This window comes from Hyalella azteca, unplaced genomic scaffold, assembly GCF_000764305.2.
Source record: "Hyalella azteca isolate HAZT.00-mixed unplaced genomic scaffold, Hazt_2.0.2 contig17278, whole genome shotgun sequence".
Lineage (NCBI taxonomy): Eukaryota > Metazoa > Arthropoda > Malacostraca > Amphipoda > Hyalellidae > Hyalella > Hyalella azteca.
Genome location: NW_025947067.1, coordinates 99,634 through 118,526, shown reverse-complemented (window position 1 = coordinate 118,526; position 18,893 = coordinate 99,634). Strand labels below are relative to the sequence as shown.

At 38.3% G+C, this 18,893-nt stretch overlaps 1 protein-coding gene across 1 annotated transcript in view; it reads right to left on the bottom strand.

Moving 5' to 3' along the window:
* The window catches only part of LOC108671774 (pituitary homeobox x), a gene marked incomplete in the record, with an annotated part of 24,796 nt that extends 13,068 nt beyond the window's left edge, over nt 1-11,728 (bottom strand). The window contains 1 exon segment of the mRNA XM_018159349.2: nt 10,853-11,728. Coding sequence (XP_018014838.1) covers nt 10,853-11,207 — 355 coding nt within the window.
* Between the last annotated feature and the right edge of the window lie 7,165 nt (nt 11,729-18,893).

Here is an 18,893-nt window from a genome sequence, read left to right as displayed (position 1 = left end):
GGGAGCATGAGTGAGGGAAGCATGAGTGAGGGAAGCATGAGTGAGGGAAGCATGAGTGAGGGAAGCATGAGTGAGGGGAGCATGAGTGAGGGGAGCATGAGTGAGGGGAGCATGAGTGAGGGGAGCATGAGGAGAGGTGAGGGGTGCGTGGGAGTGAGGGTCACCCGAGACACACAGAAGCAGTTGAGGGAAGTAACTCGAGTAGAAGAAGAAGCTCTAAAAAAATACGAACAGCATAAAATAATGGCGACGTTCCTCCATTTCCTGAGCTTCATTTCAGGCGGCATTTTTCTCGGCATTTCAAATGTTTTGTTAAAGTCACGCTTGAAATTAAGACTTTTTATCAATAATAAATGAAATTCAATGAGTGAATGAGTGGAAGTTATCAATTTGATAACTCTCGTTTAACGTGTCGGGGATTAATTAATTGCGTGCGAAAAGTGAAATTAAGAATAAAAAGTCACGAAAAAAATAGGGAAACATAACAGGGAATGCGAAAGTAGAAATTAATATTGACTGAAATTTATTGCTGATTAATATCTTTAATACACAAAAGAAACTTCGTACACAAATTAATGAAACTTCTTTATACGGGATATAAAAATGAAACTGTATTTACACATGAACGGTACGTGCTTATACGGTATGTTCAAAAGAAACGTTGTATCCAAATTAATGGAATAATCTTATGCGGTATCTACAAATGAAAATTATATACACAGGAACGATACGTGCCTATACGGTATATACAAATGAAGCTGTATATACACAGGAACGATACGTGCCTATACGGTATGTACAAATGAAACTTCGTATACAAATTAATATAATATTCCTATACGGTATATACAAATGAGTCTGTGTATACACAGGAACTATATACGTGCCTATACAGTATATACAAATGTAACCGTATATACACATGAACGATACGTGCCTATACGGCATATACAAAAACTGCCGTGGTCGCCAGCGCGCCTCTAGTCACGCACGCGCATTCCTGACGCGAGGGAAGCTCACGTCGCGAGGGCTGCGCTAAAAAATGGCAGAACAGGTGGAGCGTCCGAGGGTCGTGAGGGAAATATATATACTGGGAGAGTTAGTGAGGTCTATGCTGTTTATACAGAGTATTTATATGAAGCCTGTGCTACGCTGTGCGATGAGTGATATTATATTGAGATTCATCTTCAATGCAATGGCGTTTAAGTGCGTTTTTCATTACACTGCGTTTTTCATCACACTATGTTTTTCATCACACTGCGTTTTTCATCACACTGCGTTTTTCATCACACTNGAACTTGTAAGCACTCTACACGCCCCAAACTTGTAACGACTCTAACGAACTTGTAAGCACTCTACACGCCCCAAACTTGTAACGACTCTAACGAACTTGTAAGCACTCTACACGCCCCAAACTTGTAACGACTCTAACGAACTTGTAAGCACTCTACACGCCCCAAACTTGTAACGACTCTAACGAACTTGTAAGCACTCTACACGCCCCAAACTTGTAACGACTCTAACGAACTTGTAAGCACTCTACACGCCCCAAACTTGTAACGACTCTAACGAACTTGTAAGCACTCTACACGCCCCAAACTTGTAACGACTCTAACGAACTTGTAAGCACTCTACACGCCCCAAACTTGTAACGACTCTAACGAACTTGTAAGCACTCTACACGCCCCAAACTTGTAACGACTCTAACGAACTTGTAAGCACTCTACACGCCCCAAACTTGTAACGACTCTAACGAACTTGTAAGCACTCTACACGCCCCAAACTTGTAACGACTCTAACGAACTTGTAAGCACTCTACACGCCCCAAACTTGTAACGACTCTAACGAACTTGTAAGCACTCTACACGCCCCAAACTTGTAACGACTCTAACGAACTTGTAAGCACTCTACACGCCCCAAACTTGTAACGACTCTAACGAACTTGTAAGCACTCTACACGCCCCAAACTTGTAACGACTCTAACGAACTTGTAAGCACTCTACACGCCCCAAACTTGTAACGACTCTAACGAACTTGTAAGCACTCTACACGCCCCAAACTTGTAACGACTCTAACGAACTTGTAAGCACTCTACACGCCCCAAACTTGTAACGACTCTAACGAACTTGTAAGCACTCTACACGCCCCAAACTTGTAACGACTCTAACGAACTTGTAAGCACTCTACACGCCCCAAACTTGTAACGACTCTAACGAACTTGTAAGCACTCTACACGCCCCAAACTTGTAACGACTCTAACGAACTTGTAAGCACTCTACACGCCCCAAACTTGTAACGACTCTAACGAACTTGTAAGCACTCTACACGCCCCAAACTTGTAACACTCATCAAGAATTGTTTAGAAAATGCGGCGGGTAAACAAAGCTCCTGTAGGAGCCTGAGGACGGCAAGGACCGTTTGTGGTTTTGTTGACTCGGCGACGCCGAAGACCGAACGCCTGACAACGACTGCACGCATGTCGGTCTGACGCTCCCACGCGGGTGTCGTCTTGACGGATCACTGCTGCCAACAAAACATTCTAGCACTTGTGCTCAAACGGACGCTTGTACAGTGCTAATGTGTGCTCACTTTTGTGCTATAGTGCACCTGCAGCACAAGTTGTGCTATAGTGCACCTGCAGCACAAGTTGTGCTATAGTGCACCTGCAGCACAAGTGTATACTAGTACAGCAAAAGTTGTGCCCTATATTGCTCGTGTAATGCATGATTAGCATATCGCACTCACTATATAGTTATACAGCTCAAGCCGGTGTCATTATATAATTATAGTGAACACACCTAACGAGTTGGCATTCACCATAAAAATTTGAATTTGATCAAATTGAAGTCAATATAGATTGGATTATAATATTTTACGTATGAATAGTTGTTAATTATAAGAGTGATTCAATTAAACCTGAACATTCTCAAATAATTTATCCTATATGCAGTCAACCTTTGATCGGAACCCTACTCTCAGGAGTAGAACAAAAACAAACAAATTAGAAAGCAAAATAATAGGTAAAATTATATTGGATCTAAACTCGGACATTTTTTCATTATTTTTTTGCGCAATTTCATCTGAAGCTGGCTAAATTGCCATGGCGACGATTTTATAAACGATAATGTAAACCTGGTTTATTATTGAGGGCCTATATATAGTCCATATACTATTGGTTGTAAAACTTAGGAAATAATGAAACAGGACGAAGACTTTACAGTCGTTCCATTCAAAAACAATTTTCAAACAAATGAATGAATGAATGTTAACAAATTTATCTATTTGAACCACAAATTTAACAATTTCCATGCAAAGTAAGTAGCTTTGTCATAACTAAACGTTCGAATATAAGAGAATTAGTCCACGCTGCTTATCATACATGATGCTTGTTTATAATTTAATATATGTCTTATATAGGTCGTATATGAAATTAAACACAAACAACCGACGTATTAGCCCGTCAATGTATATGATCGGGTGCGAACTAATTAGGTTTTCATAAGTTTCAACAATAAATTTCACCCGAGTTTTAAACTGGAATATCTGACAAATTATTTAAAAAACTTCATAGCTGGCGACACCCCAGAATGACAGAGCGTTTCTAACGCATCAATTCTCTCGTATAACTTCAATAGGTGCAATTAATGTCGTCACAGTCGCTCGCGTCGTCATCTGAACAGCAAAAAAATCCGCGCCGTGGGATTGATGCGGCGTCAGGTGTTACTGTGAGGGCACACACAGAGAAATCAATGAGCTTAATCGTCCAAATAGTGACACACTTGCTAACCCAAATTGAGAGATTACGTAGCACTGATGCGTCTTTTTGTCGGGTCAAGCTGGGCCAGGACGACCAAGACGAGGGCAAAGAGTGCATCACTATTTGAATATAAAGTCCCTATTATTTTGTAGTCCCCTGAGAGGGCCATTGTAGCTGAGAGGGACCGTGTAGTTGAGAGGGACATACGTGTAGCTGAGAGGGACAGTGTAGTTGAGAGGGACCGTGTAGCTGAGAGGGACAGTGTAGCTGAGAGGGACAGTGTAGCTGAGAGGGACAGTGTAGCTGAGAGGGACAGTGTAGCTGAGAGGGACAGTGTAGCTGAGAGGGACAGTGTAGTTGAGAGGGACAGTGTAGCTGAGAGGGACAGTGTAGTTGAGAGGGACAGTGTAGCTGAGAGGGACAGTGTAGTTGAGAGGGACAGCGCGCCTGTCAGGAACACTCTGTGTTTCTCACGAGCTCCGCTCTTCCTAATGACAATTTAATGCTTCAAACAGGCAGCCTATTGAGTTTTTTGCAAGGCAAGTCTTCATTGTAGCATTGGTAACGCTACATCACATGCACGTGTGCATCACACACACATCATAGTTTACTTCACGGTGAAGGTATACTTTGTGAACAACTGTTAGAAAATTAATTTCAGTATCAAAGCGTACTAATTCTAAGTAAGAATTAATACACACCATGGATGTCCCAGTTCATCGGCAAATATATACATTAAATTCGTGAAGAACGGATAGGGAATAAACTCGAATATCGTTCAAAAGTTCAAAAATAAATTTTGGCATGAATTTGTTTGTGAATGAATTCTGCATTCACAAACAAGTGGAGACAAGAATCGCAGAGAAGAGCTGAAATTATTCATTCGATCGAAATAAAACTTGGAGCGCATATTAATGGTTTGCTAACCGACGATTGAGTTGTGGTTTCTTGTTTATATGTGCAAGATGGTTTCAAACTTTATAGATATTCATGGCTCAATGACAAAATAGAAGAAACGTCAGTATGTATAGGTCATTACATCAGCAGGTATCAGATTAGGTCATAACATATATCAGCAGACACCATCTGAAGCAGCACATCAAACATGACAGCAAACATGCAGGTCACACCATCAGAAGGCTGCAGCAAAGCAGGTCACACCATCAGAAGGCTGCAGCAAAGCAGGTCACACCATCAGAAGGCTGCAGCAAAGCNAAATTGCCGCATGCATGCTATAAACATTTTTCATGAATTTTAGAAAATTGTTAATTAAACGTCCGCCACTATATATATATGATATCGAAGCTATATAAAAGCCATTTTATGTTAAAAAATGTAAATGAGACGATAACGGTATATATACCATTGAGGTCAAACTTTTGAATGTGAAACTTTATTGTGCCAAAACTGTCAACTTCTCAAATACATCACAATATAATATAATACCTGTCTCTTATACACATCTAGATGTGTATAAGAGACAGCATCAGAAGGCTGCAAGCAAAGCAGGTCACAACATCAGAAGGCTGCAGCAAAGCAGGCCACAACATCAGAAGGATGCAGCAAAGCAGGTTCCAACAAAGGCCGCCATATAACATCAGCGCCTCCCGACATCAGCCGCCATTTTGTGTCGCCGCCGCCGCCCCACCAGACATGGCCGACGGCCAATTCGCCGCTGTGTAAACTAGCGCCTCTCCCTCTCTCTCCTTAATTCTCCCGCCTCTCTCTGTTTCTCCTGTCTCTCGCTTTTTCTCACTCAATTTCTTGCCTCTCAATCCTCTTTCTCGCATATCTCTCCTTCTCTCTTTTCTTCTTCTTCTCTCTCATTCTCCCGACTCTCTCTGCTTTTTTCTCCTTTCTTGCCTTCTCCTGCATCTCTCTCCTCTCTTGCCTTCTCCTGCCTCTCTCTCCTTCTCTTTCTCACTCATTTCATGCCTATCTCCTTCTCCCGCCTTTCTCTCCTTCTCTCGCCTCACTCTCCTTCTCTCTCCTTTCTCGCTCATTCTCCCGTCTCTCTCGTCTCTCTCGCCTTCTCCAGGCTCTCTCTCCTTCTCTTTCTCACTCATTTTCATGCCTATCTCCTTCTCCCGCCTTTCTTTCATTCTCTCGCCTCTATCTCTCCTTCTCACGTCTTTCTCCTATTCTCCCGAATCTCTTTCTCCTCTCTCTCTCTCACTCCCGCCATTCTCTTCTTCTCTCGCCCGAAGCTAAACTTTAACACTTATTAAAGACTACATAATTACGACTAATTAGGAAAGTCTTTACAAAATATATTAGATATTCACATGTGATTTGGCTCACCGCCAGACGACGCACTGCACACGCCAGACGACGGGTCAAATTGTTCAGATAGTGTCACTGCTCTTACCCATATAGCAGGAACAGAGAGAAAACTTAATTGGAACTTATATACGCCCAGTTGCCCGGCCATAGTGGATTATGTTCGATGACCCACACAAGAGCAAAAAGTGCATCAACATTAGGACAAAATCTCACTCATTTCTTTGAGTGATTAAACAGAAGTGAAGAGAGTTCAGGTCGCGGCTGCGAAGCTCCAATTCTTGCTTCATTGCGTAGCGCCGCTTAATTGTGAGAACAAGAGTCGGTGCGCACTCAAAAAGATGTATGTGTCATATTGTGCAAATTATGATACAAAAACTGTCGTCAAAACTGTCGTGTATGATGCGTGGTTTTTTTTTAATATTTCAAAAGCTTCTTCTGTGGCGTAGTAATAAAGCATTCATAGGCATATAGCACCTGTACCAGGATCATGCAATTAAGCTGTGCTAAACATAACTCTGATAAACTATTAATTAAATTAATATGCTAAAATTACCTAAAATAAATGTGAACGGTTCCATTAATAACTAATATACTGAAAATAACGACGAAATAACTACACTGTAGTGCATGTAATCAATTCAAATTACAAAATGTGCCATTTACTGTTATCATGAACGTTTAATATGATATAAATAAAAATTGAATGATATATTTGCATTATGACGAGCAATAAACGGCACCTTCTGGCAGCAGCAACAGAGTGCCAGCAACAGAGTGCCAGCAACAGAGTGCCAGCAACAGAGTGCCAGCAACAGAGTGCCAGCAACAGAGTGCCAGCAACAGAGTGCTAGCAACAGAGTGCCAGCAACAGAGTGCCAGCAACAGAGTGCCAGCAACAGAGTGCCAGCAACATGCAGTACCGAGCCGCGGAAGTTCACCGTCCAGCGCTGCTATATATATATATATAGGTCGTATACATATTATCAAAAATAGTTTCGATTTCGTAACTTCGTCAACAAATCACTGGATAATCACTGGACATTTCAGGATAAACTAAAAAATTGTAGACGAGTAATCGGTTACGTGTACTTATAAAAACGCTACGTTTCCTAATTAGAACGCTATATACGTTTGCTAATTTAGAACGCTACGTGTACTTATTAGACCGCTACATTTAATTGCTTAATTAGACCGCTTAATTTTGATTTTGCGGCCAATTGACGCTCACTATATAGCTGCAGGAATGCCTAATATTTGTGCTACTCGAAAATGGGGCTTCATATAGTTTAGTCCGAATCCACGAATCTGAGTTTATTTTTCAACGTTAAGTGATAACGAGGTTTATAGTAAATTTTACGGGCTATGCCATTAATTCTACTTCAATATTAAATTTCGACTTAATGTAAAATTCGAATCTCAAATACCAATTGCCTTGTGTTTTCGAGCTATTATAATAATATTTAGTACCTATTCATTTTATGGAATTACAATAAATAATTGTTAAGGTTTTTTCATTTATTAATAATTTTGGTTTACTATCTTGAGAGAAAGCCCCGTAAATTACGGAGATGCGGTGGAAATGATCGAGAATATGTCACAATTTTTTTATTTTATACAGAAACAAATGTGCGTAATATATGTGAGGCGATTCAACGAAGAAAAATCCTTAATTGAGCTTTCAATCAAAATTTTAGACGCTGTCAAATTGATGAAAATTTAAGCAGAAAATTAGTGATGCGAAAAGTGAGATTTCGCTGGTACACGTACAGAAATGATATTCTTTATAGCATAATTAAAAACCTCATTTAAAATTATTTAGCGTGAAAAATTTAATTCTTACAACGTCGGATTACGATAAAAATGTTTTACAAGTTTTAGACGAGATGGCGCTTAATCATCATTAAAATAGTATCAATAATGAGTTACATCCGCAATTATATAAAAAACAATAATATAATTGCGATTCAACAAACAATTTCTTATATATAATCTCTATACACAAGATGAACAATAAAAATATGATATATAATAAATTAGGAGGCTTTTTTTCTCTTTGATTTTTTTAGACGTAATGCAACAGAGATAAGACGCCAGATATGTAACATCAACGTGAAAACTTGTTGAAAACTATATACATATAATTTAATTTGTATTGCCAAGAATACTGCGATAATATATGTTGTTAAATATTTCATTCTTGTTTGAACATGAAAAAATTGCCGCATGCATGCTATAAACATTTTTCATGAATTTTAGAAAATTGTTAATTAAACGTCCGCCACTATATATATATGATATCGAAGCTATATAAAAGCCATTTTATGTTAAAAAATGTAAATGAGACGATAACGGTATATATACCATTGAGGTCAAACTTTTGAATGTGAAACTTTATTGTGCCAAAACTGTCAACTTCTCAAATACATCACAATATAATATAATACATCACGCATCTCATACACATCAAATCTCAAGTACATCACATCTCAAATATATTGCTCATATACAACAATATTGATTAATGTTACTAACATTGAAACATGAAATTGGGTTCGTTAACAGGCATATATATTAAGATTTTACGGAAAAATGATTTAACAAGAAATCGACTCTGTATTCCAAGCCAGACATTTTTCAGGAAGTTGAGAGTTAAGTTTACGAGACTTTATAAACGACTGTTTACCTAATATAGAATACCACGTATACATGTATATGTTTAAGTTTGACGTTTTATACATATATAATGAAAATATCCTACAACAAATCAAAAGTATTTCCTCGGAAAAAACAGATTGGTCCCGATTAGCAAATATTTAAATATGAATTTGGTTAAATCTTTCTCGTCACTTTATGTCAATTCCACAAAAGTGTTAAAAATATTTGACAAGTGTGATACTGGGAGCAGATAAGGAACGCTAAATATCGCTCGTTTACGATGGTCTACAGATAACAGGCATATCCGTCAATCATGAGAGCATGCAAGATAACTCTTATCAGCTGCACAGATTTTCTTATCTGAATGTTGGTGTGCGAGGTCATGATAAGCGGAAGACGTTGAGAAAAGTTTAATCAACTAAATTAATATTAAGACAAAGGCAAAGGTCCACATTTAGTGAGTTTACTTAAAATTTTGCATATGGTGTGTCTAGCGCATGACGTAATTATATTGCTGTATAAAAATATTAAAAAGCAACCGAAAATGGGTAACAGCAAATGATTTCATTTCCCCCGCCTTCTTTTTAATCAGGAATGTCTTCGATTTTATTCAACACAATTTTCCTGTATAACTAATTAAATAATTTCCCAAACCGTATACGAAAAACATCGGAACCATATATATATATAGCGTGGTGAACTCTCTCTTAATTTATGTGCTATTGATTATCCGGAAAAAAAACTGCTCTCCATTGAACTTTAATAATGGGGAATGGGGCGATAATGATTGCGGAAAACAAATGAAGAACCTAATTGTCAAACCATACTCCATGTGTTTGTTCTAAACATTTAATCGATTAGAAGTGGTTCAAGAATTTGCGCATGCATATAAAGTATATATACGTATATATAGTGTGCTGATATTTTTGTTCAGACACGCCAATATTTAATTTAAAACATAATTTATTAGATTTTCTTCTAAACTGATTCTTACAACTTCTGTGAATTTGGTGTTCGATATCAGGTACCTCTTTCATGAATGTTAGATTGAGCGTAAAATTATCAAAATTGAAGATCAAAAGACCTCAAAATATGACAACAGGACCCTCTAAGATATTAAGATTCAGTATCACAATAACAATCATTATAACTGCAGACGATACGATCAACGGTAACTGTATCGTTGTATCGACGATCGATATATTACAATACATAATATGACGTGCAATATGCTTTCGATACAATACGTTGAACGCTCACTATCTGTACATCGATCAATGTCCCGCCATGCATGGCAGAGATCGATGCATATGGGCAGAGTGAGCGAATGATGAGCGACGACCGTTTATAATTGGCGTGAATAAATTGAAGCTTGATTTTAGTGTAGCAAAAATTTTTAGTGTGGTAAAATTTATATTTAAATTGTATCGTTCAAATTAAGCTCATAAATAAAACGAAATAATGCTTATATATTATATACATAAACGGATGATCGTTGCTATTTAGCAATTGAGCGCTAATGTTCCCAAATCGATTCCCATTTCGGACTGAATAAAGATCAAACTGCATGAGGATGAATATGCCAAAGAAGTACAAATGTTAATGGAATTTCCAGTAATAATTGGCCCGAAATGTTTTTCATATGCAGCAACGGTACTGTTAGTCTTTAACGTTCTTATATTTATTCTTGACAATTATTAATAGATTCATACTGCGTAAAAACTATCGTGCGCTTCAAGTGTTCATTTGAAATTTGCTTAAATCGTTGAAATGCTGTTGATCGGGAGTTTAATAAAAATGATGTTACCGCCTGCACCTGAAAATTTATTCTCAATGGGGGAGTGCAATGCAAACTGGGAGGAGAATACTGCACAAAAAAATTTAAATCTGATTTTTTTTTAAATTTGTGTATACGTTTACTTTAAAACAAGCAAAAGTTTGTTATTCATATTCTGAACTGAGAGGCTATTGGGAGTAAAACATTCTACCTAAAATGTGGATTTGAACGAGTCTTTCTTCGATTAACATACATTAACTTTATTACCTCTGGGATTCGAGATGAAAGTAATCGAAAATTTCAGGGAATATATAACGCGTTAGCGTGTATAACGTTGGGCTAACCCGCTAATGTTAAATAAAAAGTAATTGATTACTCACCCCGGGAAGGTGAAGGTGCTTGTACAGACTCGTGCTGTCTTGAGGTGCCCGTGAGGACCGTGAGGCGCCCCGTGGGCACTGACGGCACCCCTTGACCTGTCATGACGCCTTCTGTCTCCCTGGGGGACGGTAACCCCGCCCCGGGGTGATGGGTGCTGTCGGCGGGGTTAGATAGGGATGCGAGGCTGGAGCTCTGGGTGTTGAGGAGGTTGTGGTGGTGGTGGGGGTGACTGTTCGGGACCAAGTCATAAAGTGACTCGGATAAGCCCCCTCCTAAATGCTCCAGTTTTATGGGGGCTAGGGTGGTGGAGTTCACCCCCAGTTGGCTGCTGTGCACACTTGTCATCGAATCCATGATGAGCACCCAACTCAGTGTGTACAAGTCAGGTCAATAAAATTTCCAGCAAGCCACTCTAGTTAGTGTCCCACAATACCACGTCACTCGTATCGATCACGATCGTCTTCTTTTCTCAAATAATGTTTTTTAGTCTGTTGCCAAGCATTTTCGAGTTCACGTTTTTTTCACTTCCAAAAAATATCTATCACTCTTTCGTTATATTTTACGCGACTATGGACGCCACTTCCACCCGAATAAAATGTATATAACCCGCTAAGTAAATCAACGATTGATTAACACTAGATTCAGCAGAACCATGAAAGAAAAGCTCCCAAAGATCAAACTGGAATACACCGGAATCCACTCAACAGCAAGCGTTACGCTGCAAGTCAAACACACAACGTTAAAAGGTGTAAATATTCGGCAGTTTAAGAATGTTTACAGCGCAAATATCGATGAATTAACGGGCGTTAAACAGGAACAAAGAGAGACGCTGTTTGGAGCAGCACTGGCACTGGACGCGACTGTGAGTGCGGAGGCGGTAGTGTGAGCAGTGAGGCCGAGTCTTGTGGCGCGCCTGGGGCGGCCGCTGGGCGGCGCCTAAAGCTACTCTTAACAGCCAATAACGACGTCTGGGCGGCGCGCGGCTATTAAATGGTAAATGCGGAAATTATGTTCCCCGTTTACTGTGACATTTCCATTTATAACGAGAGTGAAGCTTCCAAGATTAAACGAGGTCAATTATGAATTTTAACTACTGCAATTTAGAAGAGAGGTGTGGCTTCCAAAGAGAACATTAACAGAAAAGTTAGTAAAACACCTCGGCTCGGAGTATTATCAGCCGACGCTAGCTCTGTTCGCCTTCTAAATTTGAAACTAATGGAGCATGGCCAGCAGCACTCGCTTACTTACAACAATGAAGTCCTTTATGTAGTTTTTATGATAGCACTGCTCGATTCAACGACAAGTACTTCATGGTAGCTCGCATGCCGAGCTATTCATCTAGGTATTTTACCTGCAGTGTGCAATAAACTGCAGCATGAGGAATATTGTTCTGTGTCAAACTCTCTTAGTTTTCATCACAATTACTATGAAGTTTTAAATCCATTAATGTACAAAATTTATTTTCAACCAAAAATGACTATTTTTGCATGTATTAATTGATAACTTTAATTTAAATTTCATCAAAATTTTCAAGCATAATGGGATGTTCGAATATTTTCATTCACAAATTTTATAAATCTTCTATTAAGTTTTTAACAATTTCTGGATTAAGATGTGGATCTCGAGCTAGGAGGTCAATGACAATTCATCATTGACAATATCAATGTATAAATATTGACCCTCAGTTTATGTTTCCATTATCAGGATAAAACTGCATGAAGATGCATGATTCCCTCTAACACATGAATATTCTTCTCTGAATAATTTAGGGATACCTGTTATAGATGCATGCACCACTGCATGACAGCAGTAAATATGGTATGAACAACACAGCTGTATATATGGTGTACCAACACAACACATAGCAGCTGTATGGTGTACCAGCACAACACAGCTGTATGGTGCACCAGCACAACACAGCTGTATGGTGCACCAGCACAACACAGCTGTATGGTGCACCAGCACAACACAACTGTATGGTGCACCAGCAGAATTGACACAGCTGTATGGTGCACCAGCACAACACAGCTGTATGGTGCACCAGCAGAATTAACACAGCTGTATGATGCTCCAGCACAACACAACTGCATGGTGCACCAGCACAACACAGCTGTATGGTGCACCAGCACAACACAGCTGTATGGTGCACCAGCACAACACAGCTGTATGGTGCACCAGCCTGTACCACACAGCTGTATATGGTGCACCAGTATAACACAGCTGTATGATGCACAAGTACAACAATTGCTGTATGCCATGGTGCACCAGTACCACACAGTTGTATGGTGCACTATAAGATTTCTTCCTTACATAATGTGTATTGTATTCCGTCTTATAGTTTTTCAATTTTCTAGCGGAGTATTTTCTATATACACAAATTAACACCGAACATTCTTCCGAAGTTCATTGCTTACATTGTAATTAAAATTTACAAGATCCTTAAGTAACCATTATTACTCACGGTGAAATGATCATTATTCCTCACGGTCAAGTATAACCATTATTCCTCAGGATGAAATAACCATTATTACTCACGATGAAATTACCATTATTTCTCAGGGTTAAGTACCATTATTCCTCACGATGATTTCCCTTACAGGATCGGAACAGGAGCTTGGATTCAGACTCAATTATGATTGGCAGGAGATTGGTCAGACGATCCACTCGACGTCGCAGATCAAATATGAATCACCAACTGTAATCCTAATGCACGCACGAGCTTTAATCTTACAATTCAACAGTTCAATCTTACAATTCAACTCGTATAACATCCCACGAACAGTATAAAAATCCCGAGACTCTGATGAATATCACATAACCATGCATGCATGATAATACATTCGTGTTATGATTAAACGTTGGTCAATTCATGCACTTATTAATGAAATCATCGATGATCAACGACCAATGAAATAAAGATGTGCACTCGATATCCGTATAAAGGTAAGATTAACTAATTTCAATAATATATCCTCATAGTACGGACATATTAACTTACAGGTTTTTATATTTATGGTGGCAGCTACAGAAGCACATGTGCTAGAGCTGTAAATCTTGGTGGTTTTCCTCAGTACTACAGTAGTCGTGGCTCAGTTCATAATCGACCTACGTGAATCTGCAAATTTTGGAGAACTACTTAACCAGATCAGCCGCTATACTTTATCTTAATTTTTTTTTCTCTCTTCTTCTTCTTGCCACACATTTCCTACTACACACAGCAAAGGGAAGTTGGAGCAGAGATAAAAATCAAGCCATTTGAGCAACGATCCTCTACGGCATTGCAATGCACCTGATACTGTTTTGAAATTACTTTTCAGCATTCAAGAGGAAAGCAAAGTCTGTTGATGTGATGGAAATATCTTGACTAATAACATGCGCGTGTCTCAAAAATTATAGATTTGGTTGGCATTTGAGCTCCGAACATTGAAGCAACTCATTCCAAAGGCAGCGACTTTGGCTCAGAATTTGCTCTTATGACTCCGTAACCAAGTTGAATATCATATCTCATTATCATTTGTTGGCAAGCAGCTGAAGCTAGGATATATAATGTGCTTAATTATACACGAGGCGATTAGGGGGAGCGTCTGGGTCCCAGAAAAGCTTTTTTATTTATCGACTGATCACTTTGAAACTTGGTACACATGTGTAAAACAGAAATCCAAAACTTTTTTCTTGGTGTCAATTTTTGAAAAAATGAAAGAAAACGTGAAAATCTTAGAAAACGGCCAAAAACGGGGTACCGTAGAAAACCATCTCCTCCTAGGATTTTCAAGCTACAACACCGAGACGCACATCATTCAATGCGTAAAAACAATATCTATCGATTGCTCATTATTTTTCTCGAAATTCTAATTTTTGTGGGTGGGGGAGCATATTTCGTAAATTTTTTGAAAATTTCTCGATTTTCACCCCCCCCCTCCTTTTTCTGAATATAATCCAAATTATAACGAAAGTCCAAAAAGTGTATGACCAATCTCTAGATCTTTTATTTACAAATCGAAATGTATATCTCTCATCGCTGTAGCTTCAAAGCTGTAGGTGGACTGTAGGTCCACCTACAGCTAGGTGTAGGTGTAACAATAAGTGTGACTGTTCAGTAGAGTGCCTGCTCTATTCCCTGCCCTAAATTTTAACTGGGTATGGTATACCAAAACAACACAGCTGTATATATGGTGCACCAGCACAACACAGCGGTATGGTGCACCGCAGCACAACACAGCTGTATGGTGCACCGCAGCACAACGTATACAGCTGTATATGGTGAACCAGCGCAACACAGCTGTATGGTGCACAAGCACAACACAGCTGTGGAACGTTTCCCCCGAACGTTGTGGAACCCCGATCGAGTGGAACGTTTCCTTGATAAAATATTTTCATACTGTCATACCGTGGTAGAAATCTAAGACTTTTATACATCATACTTAAGACTACTCTCGCCGAGGTAGAAATCTGAGCATTTTCTAAAATCTAAAGTACCTTAAACTGCTCAAACGTTTCCGACTAACGTTCAGGGGAATTATCATTAAGACTGAAATAAGTTCAGCCTTCTGATGCCGCTCAGTTTTGCAGAGCACGTCATGTGAAGATGGACTCAATATAACAATTTAAGCAAGAAGTTTGAACTGCAGCTGCTGGCAAAGAGGGCGCGATACACGTCAAGTACAAGAATCTGCTACAGGCCTAAACAGGCTAATTTTTCAACGCCAAAGATGCTTGCTATGCTATATGACAGGGAAGGGAAAGACGAAATTATGTGGGTGATGCGGTCAGTGAGGGTGGAAAGCGATATTTAGAGAGCTTGTGTGATGGGGAAGGATATGTTGGTAATAAGGGATGCTGGGAGGCTTAAAAAAAATGAGCAATAGTAAAATATCAATGATAGTACCAAGGAAGTATACAAAGCTATAAATAATTATTTATGATCAAGAGCTCCCAATATTTAATAATTATATCCAAAAAGTGTTATTCATAATGGGATTCAATTAAGTGAAAAAAAGTTGTTTCAATGTTTAAGCGCCTTCTTTACTCGTCTTTCTAATTTTTTTTCACGTTTTCGTCGATATTCTCTTGCCAACTTCACTTCAGTCAGAAGACACAGAAAACGAAACAGGGCTCATGAATAATTTTGTCTCTCATGGTGAGTTTTCGAACAGAAAATGGTAATTATTTATAGGCATACTATATATAAATGAGAAAGGCAGGATTTTGAGAACTTAGGCATGTGTCATGTGGTGTTATTGAAGTTATCTAGCGGGGCGATTTCTGAATTTAAATCCCAAAAACTCGTATAAAATGATTTGAAATTCATAACTAAATTGATCAACTAAATTGACAATTTTCAGAAAAACTATGCAAAAATTAATGATCAGTTATGAATTTCAGAAATCTTATAACATAACATATTTATCTCGGCGCTGAAGTGTAGGCCTGATGTGGCCTGACGCCGATTCTTTTCCTTTTCGTGCCAATGTTCACAGAAGATCTAATATCGTGTCATTTGCCCGTATTTTTTCATGACTGACGATTGTTTCAAGTCGCTACTAGACTTCCACCGGGTTCGATATGGTCCTAGGCATTTCAAATCTGAACATATATTTTTCCATAGCTTTATCTAGTCTGTTCTTGAACGCGTTCATACTTAGAGAGCCAACGATGTCATCGGGGAGGCTGTTCCACATGTCGGTGATTCGAAGAGAGAAGAAATTTTGTCGCGTGGAGAAGTTGCAGCCTTGAAAATTGTAAAAAAAAGTTTCCCAATTTATAACAGCACGTAAACGTTATTCATTATACGTCACGTCATATATAATGACAGCACGTGAACTAATAAAAATGACATGTGGTTGTTCGATTTAATTTGGATGCGTAAACTTCGTTGAGGTCATCATATTGACCAATCAATGGTAGTGTCGATTTCCCGAAGGCAGAAAGTCGGAACTTCCTAGATAATTAAGTACACTAAGGTTAGGGAGAGGCTAATATACGACAGAAGGTGTGAGACAAGTTTATTGGTCTAGTGCTGGAGACGAACTAACAAAGAGCAAAACTGCTATTACAAAGTTAACACCAGAATGAACTGTTTCTTAGGTGGTTTGATTCAAGAAGTCAGGCGGGATGTTGCTACAGTAGAATACAACAAATTTGCTGGTACTCAACGCCCGGTAACGGCTTTGTGGGAATGAAGGTCGAATTTTCGTCCATGGATTACACGCTAAATTGCAAGGGATTCGGTAGTTACTTTATGGATTCCAACTATACGTAGGAATGAATATGTCTATTATTTCAGAAACTTTTCATTAATACGCTTGTCAAAATATACTTATGTAGTCAATGGAGTGAGTCTTGGAAATGGCAACATAGTTGAATTTCAAATATTTAGCTATAAGAGTGGGATCATTAAGGTGATACCTAAGACTGACGTAAGAAAAAAATTTGCTACATTATTTGAAAGTCAGAAAATATATGAAACCATCATCAGAAATTATGCAAATTTTAATTAACTCAAACTGAATATATCAATAACAATATTTAACATGATCATTTTAGATTTAGTTCATTATGACTGCAAACAAAGATATCGCCATATGTGGCTTCTCTATAATCGGCTCCTCTCACTTAGTTATTAATTATTTCAATCAATATTTTTGATTAAATTTACATGTAATTTTTTCAGTATAAAACACTTGTCAACAGCGTACTGATATGCACTGATATTTCTCCGAACTCGCCTGCGAACTCAAAAGCAAAATCTAACTACACGCTCATTTAATAACCAGTTATTAGTCTTTCAATACTGAACGAATTTGCTTGAAATTTGGAATAGAAATAGATATTAGCAATACGCTGCGATAGGAATTATTACGTATTTTTAAATGATTTCTTTTTGAATTATAACGAAAAAATGTTATGTTTCGGCAACCGAACCATCAAAATGTCGAATAACTACTCATATTCCAAATTTCGAGCTGATCCGTTCTGTATTGAAGGACTTTTGACGGGTTAGGTTACTTTAAAATTGCCTTTGTTTCGTTTTGATTGAAAAACAAGTAATGTAAAAATCTTTAAAAATTTCTATCGCAGCAAGTTAATAATATCTATTTATATTCCAAAATTCAAGTAAATCCATTCAGTATTGAAGGACTTAAGATTGGTTAAGTTGAGCGAGTAATACTATATTGTTACGAGTAATACTATATTGTTCGAGGAATACGAGCAACTATATTGTTGGAAAATTCATTTTCAAGTAATAAAAACACTAGTAAAATACAAAGCATTTAGATTATCTTATATAAAAAATTACAAATAGTGGCATATACACTTTGCAACGTCGTAGTATGAATCTTAATACCATGGCCAATCTTATAAAATAAACTTACTCGTGATTGACTTCCATTTTCATTATCTGATCTGGCATTTCGGTCTGAAAGTCCACCAGACACTTGCACATGCGCAGCTCCATTTCTGACTTGAAATCCATGACTGACTTGAAATGTTTTACGCCAATGGCTCAAAGATCCAGATTTTTTTCAATAATTCTGTTTTATTTGTACATTTCTAGTTATTAAGAATTCCATTGGCTGAACATTTTTATAAAATGAGTAAATTTGAATGCTATGGTCAACGATGAATTTGTTCAATCAAAACTTATGCTGTTATAAAATTTGTAGTTTTGACGTAGAACTTGTTTTGTTTGCCTCTGCAAGCGAGGGCTGGAACTGATCATAGGATATAGCGGCACTATAAGACGCGCGGAAAACTGACTGCTGAGTAATATAGTTTAAATTTTTGCACTGAATTATTTGGCGTGCTTTCTTATCCACATCTTCCTGTACTTGCGGTGAATGAAGCCATTAATCTAAGCATGCCGAATGACTGAAAAAAAATCAGAAAGTTTGGATTAGTGAGTAACGGGTTCGACGAACAGATGTCTGAGAAAATTTAGCAATATCTATAATGTGCGAGAGGTCAGCCATCGTCCAGTTTTCAGGGCAGACTATTGATATTTTATTATACTGGTGTTGTTGGATAAAACCACGCATCGAG